General features: G+C 38.1%; 1 protein-coding gene across 1 annotated transcript; it reads right to left on the bottom strand.

The window, feature by feature from the left end:
- Positions 1–5,859: 5,859 nt before the first annotated feature.
- LOC108680534 (monocarboxylate transporter 14) lies at positions 5,860–11,337 on the bottom strand. The gene is made up of 4 exons (XM_047879886.1): positions 10,993–11,337; positions 9,878–10,645; positions 7,920–8,114; positions 5,860–6,590 (listed from the first exon to the last, which is right to left on the bottom strand). The coding sequence occupies exons 1-4, from the start codon at positions 11,177–11,179 to the stop codon at positions 6,430–6,432; spliced, it is 1,311 nt and encodes a 436-aa protein (XP_047735842.1). The 5' UTR covers positions 11,180–11,337; the 3' UTR covers positions 5,860–6,429.

Genomic DNA, 11,337 nt, shown 5'->3' with positions numbered 1-11,337 from the left:
AATGTCTTTCCCATTGTTTACCCTCATTAATGCACGTCATTCATTTTCATTTTCATGTTCAGAGATTTCATAGACGAATTATTATTTGAACTGATTATTCATATATATAAAGAATTCTGAAATCTCTTCAAATCATTAATAGTTTAATCGAAGCTAGCATAATGCCTTGCATTATTTCAGGAGTCAATGGCACTCGCATGTGAACATGTTATTCTTTTCGTTCAACATTATTCTAAAGAAGTCAACAAATTTCCTTTGAATTTTTAATAATATTTTATATACACGTTCTATGCTCAGTGTTGGTTGGAACGTACGTTAGATAATTTGGCAGAATTTTGTATGACGGAATTCGGAATGATGGGACTCAAAATAATCTAACCCAAATAGAGGTATTCGAGATAGTGGATTTTTTAAATTGCACAAATTATCTGGGTACGTTAACCAGCAATTGAAAAATAATTATGTTTAGAATGGCAGATTTTGCGTGTGTTTGAAATCCTCTATCCTTTGTGTCATAGCTAAACCATCGTCCCATTTAATCTGCTCTTCAACCATAAAATGTCTCAATTCATTCAATACAATCGCGTCAAATAAGTTGCCTATTTAACATACATCTTCCACGCATTTAATTAAGGTACATTTCCTATCATTTTTCCATAGATTGATCGCAGATTTTTCAGAATTTTCCCGCAATTGACATGCATTTCTGATTAATTTTCAGCACGCTACGAAAACATTTTTTATTTAATTTTCAGTTACTTCATTTTCCGTAAACATTTTTTGAATCTTGATATTACGAGTGAATTCAAGAGGTTTTATAACTCATGGTACACCATCGGCCATTTATTTAAAACTTTTAACCGAATTCAGAATTTATTTACCTTATTATTTCAAAAACATAGTCAAGGTTTGCCAAATGAGTTAAAGACGAGTGATGAATGCACTTGGCGAGTGATGTTCGTCACATTTATATTGTGTCAGGATAACTATAATTAGGTTTGAGATTTTGCGGGACATGCGATATCTACTCACAATGAAAATATCGGACACACTTCAAAATTACACTTAAATTATAAAATGAAACCCGCTTCTCCATTAATTGTCATGTACGAAAATTGAATCTTTGGGACATGCAGGAATCATCTAGCCCAGAAGCGCCTATTTACCCTAGAAGTTATGTGTGCTTTTTGATGCAAATTGAATTTGAAATATATCTTGGGTCTATTTTAAATCTTAGTTCAATTTCCTGCAAGAAGTGCAGTGCTAGGCTTCGACCTCGTTAATAGTTCTAGAGCGCTAGAAAGTGTTGGACGCGAGTTGAGCAATAAGTAATGTCATTGCGATTTAAGAGAAAGACAACCTGGTATTAACGCCGTCAGACGTGGCCTGAGGGTCGCTCTGAAATAAAGCACTGTCGTTGTGCGTCGGCTGCTGTAGGAGCTCTGGACGCATGCGATGAACTACAAAGCTTCGTCACGGCGCTCATTTTTCTGCAGAAAAAAATGCATCTGTGAGGTTGGTCTAGGCCACCCACCGCTTGCCTTGCTTTGAGAATGTAATGCCTCTGGAAGCAACTGAGTGCATGGTAGTCTAGCATTCTTGCCTCTTTCTTCAATATAGATTATTTGCAAACTTGATGTATATTATTTCGCCTTTTATTTTTATTTCATTTTATTTTATATACAGATTTCCTTTTTTTTTGCCCCAATGAAGCAAACATTAACGGTTTTGAGTCGTTTGTAATAAGAAAATTACCGTTTATAATATGAAAAATAATAATCTCGGCAACTGAACAAGCCATTTGTACGGATACTTGGAATTTATACGAAGAATAAAATAGCCGTTTACGCCCGCCAAGTCGCTTACGTTCGAACCCCAAAGCCCATTCTTTCGGTAGCTATTTTAAGTTCGTCGAACCGCAATAGAATTTTAAAAGGCTGACTATATGAGCATATACTGAAGGAACGCGCATATCGCCCTGATTTTCATACAGCCCGCACACTCGGCGCCTACGAGTAGGTAATTTCTCATTAATTGATATTGGCAGCACAGGAGCAGCAATTACTTTCGCTAGACCTTCGCTAACTGAACGAGTTTTTATTCCGCATAATGCGCCGGTGAATACGTAAAATTGTTCCCCCCCAACCACCTTCTGTGAGAGCAAGAGTTTCAATTACGCTGTAGTATCAGAACATACAGAAGATCTAATATCGTTTCATTTGACCGGATATTTTGATGACTGACGATAATTTCAAGTAGCTACTAGATTTCCACCGGGTTCGATATGGTGCTAGGCATTTCAAATCTGAACATATATTTTTCCATAGCTTTATCTAGTGTTGCTTCACTCGAGTTCACGAAAGAATTCACGGAGGAGATCCATCACAACTTATATGAAGAATTACCGGTAGAATGTGCAGAAATGTACTAAATATATTCGAAACCATCGAAGACACTTCAAATAAAATTATTCATAAGATCTCATTCTTTGATCTTTCATGGAGAAAATGCTGATGATTTCTTGTAGTCCACTTGCCGACCACATCTTTGAAAATTCGTATTAACCACACTGTATAGAGCGACCTGCAAAGCCGAACGTTTAATTATTTGGAAACTCTGTATTTTTATTATTCGTATACTTATTTCTGGTATTGCTAAATATTCATTCTCCCACCGATACCAACTATTCACTTGGTGAATAACACAGTGCATTAGCACGAGTTTCAATTCAGTGAGTAAGAAAAAACAAACTCCCCGTTGCATCCAGGTCAATTGAATGAGCGTGTCAGCAGGCACATGAGAGGCCTTCTGTTATCATAAAATAGCTTCACTGACACAGACTGTGAGATATTCGGACTCAGAACATTATTATTAGTGTAAATAGAACCTGTAAGGGATTAGGGAAGCATGAGGCGCATCTACATTCTAAAGCAAGCTTGTAAAGTTATGGCTAGGGAGAGTGAGTGGCCTCGTGGAAGAAAGAAGCCTCTGTTCAGGTCTTCGAAGCAAGGAAACTAAATTCAAGACTCATTTATAATTAGTACAAACAGCAGGATGACCTCTCCTTGTACTTTGTGTACTGATTTCGTCAGTAATCATAACTTAATATGAAGTTTAAATGAATTATGTTTGGACTAGCTCATTCATAATTCATTAATTACGAATTATGAATGAGTCCAATAGAAAATTGAAAATTTATACTCAACTAATCTAATTCATGGTAAATTACCCATCGGTTTCATGGGTGTACGTTGCTTAAGCTTTATTGTATTTGATTAGATAGTCGATCAAAATCAAGTGCGCATATTCCTTTTACTCCGTATACACTTTGATGCATACTTTTTGATGAAAGCCAAGGGGCTATTTCTTTTGACGTGAGCGAAGAAAACTGCAAAGACTTAGTGGTGGAAACTCATTTGTTTGGTCCTTAATTCACCACTATCTGTTCAATCGTGGTAGCTAAATGTATGCATTCATCGTAGTTCTTTCTGAGCTTAGCTGTGCAACTTCATTCAGCGTCCAACTGAAAGCCAAGTCAGAAAAATTCCTGTTGTTGATAAACCTCCTATTTCCTTCAGAGACGCGCAGCAGACAGCTGTGCTCGTGCATTATATTCCTGCAGAAAAATTATCGAGTAAACGGGCGCCGTTGTTAATTCCATTTAAAATATTTAAATGGAACATTCAAATTCCATCATTTGAGTAATTAGGGTCCTGTTGTACCCATCGCACTGACCAAAAGAGAAATTAACTACACTTTCGCCATTGCTTTCATGATGAATAGGCTGCGTTTTCTCACAGCTCCTGCACGTAAGCAGTTACGGTTTAAGTGGGAGAAAAAACGTTAATTGTCTTCTCTGCTTCCCCTGTAATCTCATGTTCGAAAGTATTATTAAATTAAATAAAAGTTATTCAAGTCAAAGTTCACGTAGGATAGTACAAAATAAGACAACACTTACGAGAAAGACAAGAGTTTCTAATCAAATTTCAGGTTCATGAATTTATAGTTAAAAAAAATATGACAATTATCGAAAAACTCTTACCAATATTATCGTAGAACAGACAATACCGAACTCCTTTGCAGGGCTCGAAACATCGCTACTAGGAAGATTGTTTTTAAGAGATACCTGATGCTTAAAAAAAATTACACGCTTAGAATTCACAATTCAGCAAGCAGATTTTAGATACATGTTTAAGGGATCATCTTAATCTTCTAATATACATCCTTCATTTGAACTTCATCGAAGTTGTGACTGCAATCTTTCTCGGTGGAATGAGACACGCGTGCTAACATGCTACCTAACCAAGTTTTTGTATGTTAACACGACCATTCCTCGTACAAGTAGCAATAAATATGCAAAAGCTTAACATATTTATTTTAAAACATTTACTAGACAGCAGGAAGCCCTAGGGCATCCTCATGCACCAGGCTAAGCCACAGCTCTTACAGTCGCCGCAATAAGCGTCTAAACATCAAGGAAGTACCAAACCGATCATTGAAGCCGTCCTGATTGCTGGACGTTAATCACCGACGCTGCAAACATTCTGTGGTGGACGTTTGAATGTTTCAGAGACAAACGGCAAGTGGACCTGCAATTCACTGCAATTGATTTGTATTGAAAGCATTTTTTTCTTAGCACCAGAAGCCATCTTTCCTCTAGGTGCTGCTTGCCGCCTGGAAGTCAGCAAGAAAGGGTGAAGATGGTCCAAGCTTCGAAGTAGTCCTTTCATATTGCCTTTAGTGGCGTTTTGGCCTCGCAATTACCTGCAATTGTACTGTTCTTACATTGCGTTACAATAGTCCAGGCATAAAACTTGGCTGTCTAACTCACCCTTAAAGTCTTTCACAGGCTGGAAAACGTTCTAATCGAGTGGGTCTGAACGTGAATTAAAGTTTCTTCGACGTGTTAAAGATGATCGAGCATTCCCCGAAATTTAGATAATTTTTGAGCAGCTGCAAGGGACCGCAGGCAGACTCCACTCAGCAATTTCATGCATTGTGCGGGAAAACGCAGATCGTGGTCGACCAAACGCGCATAAATTGGACAGAAATGTTTGAAACATTCGTCTTCCTTGAACTCGGCGCCATGAGTCAGCTTTACGATCGCCGTCTTGTAACTAAACGTGGCCCGCAAATTTAGTGCATAATGAATCCACTTACATAATTTCAAATATTATTACAGAGCTTTGAGAAAAACAGCTGGAAGCAACTATAGATGTTATCAACACGAATTCTGATTCGCGCGCATTAATTCAGGGTTGCGTGAGCTGATAACGCAGTGCTGTATACGCAGCTCGCATGTGCTCAACTAATACAGCTCTGGGAAGCACTTTTACGTTTTCACGATACAAACAAGACTAACCCTGATGAAAAACCATTGATTCGCACTAGGCTATAAATATATTAATATGCGCACCTTGCGGCATCTATTAATTTTGTATATTTCGGAACGGTTTTCTAAGGCGTGACAACTTTCGACACTTGAATCGTGTTAATTATTACGATGTTCTAGCAACAATGTATTGAAAATAATACAATGAAGCAGTCTTATGACTATGCCGTAATTACTTCAACTGCAAATAAGCCTTGATGAAACAAAAGTAGCAATTTTTGCGACTAATATTCTAGCAAGTAAATCCTGCTTAGGCAGCCTTAAGGAGCATGGTTTACAACGATGCAGAACTATTAAGTAAAATCTAAAAGCTTTATCTATAAATGTAGCGGTAGCGCTGTAGCGGCAAAACCTTGTATCGCTTCTTAAATATATAGCGGGCGCTACCGCTACCGCTACAATTGCTTAAATGTAGCGCCGCTTCCGCTACCGCTACTGAAAATGTAGCGGCCGCTACATGTAGCGCGCTACTGCCCATCTCTGCCTAGATCCAAGAATTATAAAGTAAAGTAAATGGAAATTTTCATCGAGAACAACTAATTAGTTCGATTCATGAATTATAAAGTCCACGGACAGTTTGTGAACATTTTCAGTAGATTGCATCATACGTTTGTTTATAATCTCAGTGTAATGAAGCCTGTAAAGTAAATTGACAGAACTCGAACGTTACATTTAGAGTGCACTTTTAAATTTATTTTGCACCTTCGCCAGTCACTAAACGCCTAATTTCATCCCTTTTTTGGTCGACCAGCATTCAAGTGCATTTGATAACATAAGTTGGGCATACTCAAACATGGCACGATGATATTTATCACAATGTGTACTAACACAAGACGGTCATTAATTTAAAGCAATGTATTCATCGTTCTAACTAATAGTGGCTTCATAAGAGGCATATACACACCAATTAATGTACGAATCGACAATTCATGAAGCCAAGTGATGCCATCCTCATACTCTTGCGATCATAACTTGAGTGACATTCATGTTCTGTATAAGTGCATTTATTTATCTAAAAATGTCCCCAAAGTCTCATTTTATGATCGTGCAGCGTCTGGAAGCTGCAACTTGTCTTTCACACGCAAGTCTCGTCTGGTGGCGCAAGGCATGAAGAGCCACATGACAGCAGCCGTTAGCTGCAGTGCAGAGCACAGCATCACACTCAGCATGTAGGACGAACTCAAGTCTCGCACCACTCCTGTGAATAATAACAACCGTATTCAGTTGGTGTTAATTGGTATACCCGCATTAAATACGATACTCAAGTCTCGCACCACTCTTGTGAATAATAACAACAGTATTCAGTTGGTGTCAACCTTGGTCTACAGACACTATATACGATACTCAAGCCTCGCATCACTCCTGTGAATAAAAACAACCGTATTCAGTTGGTGGTATACATTGGTATAACCGCATTAAATACGATACTCAAGTCTCGCACCACTCCTGTGAATAATAACAACCAGTATTCTTATTATTACTTTTGTGTTATTATTGTTAATAACAACGAGCACGCTTGCGTGCACAATATGACGCGCCCACGGCATGCACCTCTTGTGCTCTGCAAGTATTCAGTAGGAACAGCAACTGCCAAGTTTCGAGTTGCCGTACATCTCGGTCATGAGCTAAGTTGTTACAAAAATATTGCAAATAAAGTTACATATTATAATATTACAAATAAAGTTACAGAAATATCTCGTTAAATAAATATTCATTTAAATTACCACTAATATAGCAACTGTTATTTCCGTTACAGCAAATCTTTCTTACCTCGTAATATCATTTGATGTTCAAATAGTTTGCGTACGACTTTAAAGTCTAAAGTGTAAGATAGATAAATAGTTTTAGAGCGTAATTAAATTAATTAAATGGACCTTTTATCTATTTAAAATTACCAGTGAATAATCTATGCGAGAGCAATCTTCAGAAGCGAGTTCCAAATGATCTCACATTTTGTGTTCAAAAATCATTATTTTTAAACTGGATGCTTACCTCGAGAAATTCATCTTAAGTGATTCCGCTTTCATATTTAACGGACCATTTATATTCATTGTATACAACCATTCACAAACTATTTCGAAACAAATGCACCCGTTGAAGGGCGCAGCTCGACCATAAACTCGTGCGAACAAACTCATCCGTTATGGAGTCCGGCGTGACCGGAATCTCGTGGGAAAAACTCACCCGTTGAAGTGTCTAGCTTGACCGTAAATTCATGAGGACAAACGCACACACTAGAGGGCCCAGCTCGACCATAAACTCCTGAGAACAAACGCACCCGTTAAAGGGCCCAGCGTGACCGTAAACCAGTGAAAACAAGCGCATCCGTTAGACTTAGAGGACCCAGCCTTGGCCATAAGCACGTAGAAACAAACGCACCCGTTAGACTTAGAGGACCCAGCCTTGACCATAAGCACGTAGAAACAAACGCACCCGTTAGACTTAGAGTTTGGCCATAAGCACGTAGAAACAAACGCACCCGTTAGAGGGCCCAGCCTTGGCCATAAGCACGTAGAAACAAACGCACCCGTTAGAGGGCCCAGCGTGACCGTGACCAAAGCAGCAATGAGGCCACACGCCCCAATGGCGGGGATGTAGCCCTCGATGCCGACAGTCTCTATGACTAAGACCATCCACAGCCCCATGGACACGCCCACCCCCGTCCCCCACACGACTAAGCTCACCAGCAGCAGTCTCAGGTCCCACAGCAAGAAAGGGGAAACTGTAAGCAATAAGTTCTGAATTATTTGCCTGTCATAGAGTTGTTCTATCCGTTCCTTACATTGGCCATTCGATAGAAATCTTAATTATACATTCTTTAATCATCCGTTATTCTTTGCTGACATAATGCAACACGAGATAACAAAGAACTTGAAAACAAGTGACGACAAACGTAATGTTCATATAGAGGACACATATAAATAAATAAGAAGGGGGATGAAGCGCAGTAAAAATCATAATGGATGACACCGTATAATGAACTAATCCTGACGATGAGAGAAAAATAATTAAAAAATTAACTATATCATATTAAAGTAGCACTGGTATAACTGATGACAGTAGGTCACTAGTAAACATCAATGACACTGCGAATATAACATTTTCTTTTGTTAGAAAATTTGCTTCGTGAAGTCTTGCCGAGCCTCCAGTGCAAATTTGCCGGTGGTAGGGTAGACTAAGCTAGGAGAAGAAACAAACCTTGCTAAAATCGTTTGTGGCGTTTACAAAACATCCGTAGACTTTATTTATTGAAAATGCTGTTCTTTGAATGTTTTATAGTAAGGGTATGTTTTTGATTCTTTCTTGGAAATGTGCAGTTTGAGTCCAGAAACAGAAACCTCATCAACATACGCCAAGCCATCGCCAACAAATCCGTCTACCTATACTGTATATGCTTCAACGAGTGGAACGGAACTTCAAAAATTGATTAAATGAATGCATTGACAATGGGGACCGTCATTTGTCAGATGTCATCTTTAAAACTAAGTGATACAAAAATTAAGGTGTCTTTTTTCAAAAAAATGTATATTATAATGATTTTTTAACTAGTCCTCATTAATTTTATTGCGCTTTCAAATCAGGAAGTTTCCGTGAATCGCTATTTAAAATGAAGCCATAAATATGCGATTCAAATTTTAAAAAATATCTAGTAGAAATCCAGTAATGAAATTTTTGTTATCAAAAAATATTCAGAGAAAATGATTTCATAGTCGTCCAAGATCTCATTACATATTTTTTGTGATATTTATCACAATAATATGTTGTTCTTCTTTGTGGGTATGCCGAGAAAGAAGAGGGAGAATTTGTAACACAAATTTAGGTTTTCTATTTAAATGACCATATTTATTTCTTTAGTCAGAGGAATACATGTACCATCTCACCTAATCGCATTCAGAAGACCATAATGTCTTACTAAGTAACGCCGTGACATGTTTATTTGATTTACGAGGTGCGCAATTCCATATTATTAAAGATATATAATAGTTTAATAATGGACAATGATGATAAATAAGATAAAAAATTCATGCAAGAGGACAGCTTAGCCGGACTTCACAATTATAAGCTATAGAATTATATATTAAACTTCTCTCCTTGAGTGAGCCCGAAAGTAATTTAGTTTTAAGGAATTCTGATCTCAAAGCCACATCAAAAGTTCCCTTGATAATCGTGAGCAACCAGAGCACAAGACACCAATGCAATAGGCATGGTTCAGTCGTCAAAACAATAACTATAGTTAGGTTATTATTTGTTATTCTTGATTACTCAGTAATGGAATACTTAACACAGTAATGATATAACTATATTATTATAATACAATTATAATATTTTCCCTGCAATTTTGTACACTTTTCATGAGTCTAATAATAATTATTACATAATCTGTCAATTTTTCAACAAATTATTTTCAAAAATTTTTTTACCTAACCTAACTAAAATTTGGTATTTGTGTTAGCCTCAGCAAAAATAATTTTAAAAATCAATTACTGTCCAATGAGTTGACAATGACACACACGCAAAAATGTTTTGAATTATTTCTAAGTTTTTTAAGTAAAATTCTCATGGACGAACCTAGAGAGCCGATCGCTGCTATAACTGAACCGCTCATATACGCATGCTTGTTGGAGAACCAAGGACGGTCGGCCAGAGGAGCCATCGACAGTCGGCCAAGGAAGTTGAGGAGAGAGCCACAGGAAACTGCCAGGGCAGCGTTCGTGGCATTGTAACCACTAGATTTCATCATTAGTGGCACCAATACCGCAAAGTTTGAAAAACCCACGAGAAATACTGCAAAAGCAAAACCGTTGATTAACACTCCAAATAATTTACAGGACTCGAAGCACCTGTTGACTTCCTTTGCGATATGCTTCACGTTCAGTGATTTGTCAGGATTTTCCTCATTAATTTGAGTGTTTTCTTTTTCATCTATTGTTTCGAAGCGAGGTAAATTCTTCATATCCTCTGGTACAATCGTGTTTTTAGGTACATCTTCGGTCGCTTCACATACTCGCTGATGCCGCTTGACTGGCTGGAAAAGTGCACTTGTCACGACCGTGTTTAAAATGAGTCCCGCATGCACAAGTATTGCTCCTGAGGCTCCGAAGGCTACTTGCAGGGCCCTTATAATTTGCGGGTTCGCCACTAGACTGAAACCCACGGTGGCCACATTCAAGCAAATTACGAGACCGCGGTGCTTCTCGAAGTATTGCGGCAGGATGACAAAACTCACTGAGTGGGTCATGCCTGAAGATAAACCTGTGAAATGGATAGCAATAAGTTGCATGGTTGCATCTCACGGTACAATCTTTTGTCGAATACTTGAGTACAATTCAAGAATTATCATGATAATCTAAAAACTCAAAACCTTGAGCCTTGGCGTTTTCTTCACTGCAGAAAATGGGCACATTTTAATCCTGGCGAAATTTTAGAAGCAAGACAAGCTACAAGCGAATTTTAATTTAAGTATCCTAACCATTTAAAACAATTTTTCATTTATACTAATGAACTTATCTGTAGGCTACAACCACTTTCAATGTTTTTCTCAATTTAAACAAAATGAGAGACTTAATGCGAAATATTTTTATATGTACTTAAATTCTCACCAAACACAATCCCGAAGAGGAAAAACAACGCCACTGCAGAGGTGCTGAACGCTAGCAAAATATATGAAAAAGATGCAACGGTGGAGCAGACGAGAGCCACCCTCCTCTCCCCGACGTGCTTGGTTATGGGCCCCGTAACGACGTAGGCGATGTAGAATAGAAAGACGTTGACGTTGTACGTCCACATGGTGAACGTGGCTGGCTGGTCCGCGATTCGTGAAGTGAATTCAATGCTGAAGCATGAATTGGTTCCGACTAATATTGTCTGAGAAGTAGAACATTTTTCACTCGTCTCAGACGTTTTAAGTTATGCCAAATAAACAATATATAATTTTAGTTCAAGTG

The sequence above is a fragment of the Hyalella azteca genome, unplaced genomic scaffold, assembly GCF_000764305.2.
Source record: "Hyalella azteca isolate HAZT.00-mixed unplaced genomic scaffold, Hazt_2.0.2 contig4142, whole genome shotgun sequence".
NCBI classification, from domain to species: domain Eukaryota; kingdom Metazoa; phylum Arthropoda; class Malacostraca; order Amphipoda; family Hyalellidae; genus Hyalella; species Hyalella azteca.
The sequence above is the reverse complement of the archived record's forward strand: the minus strand, read 5'-3'. Positions and strand labels throughout refer to the sequence as shown.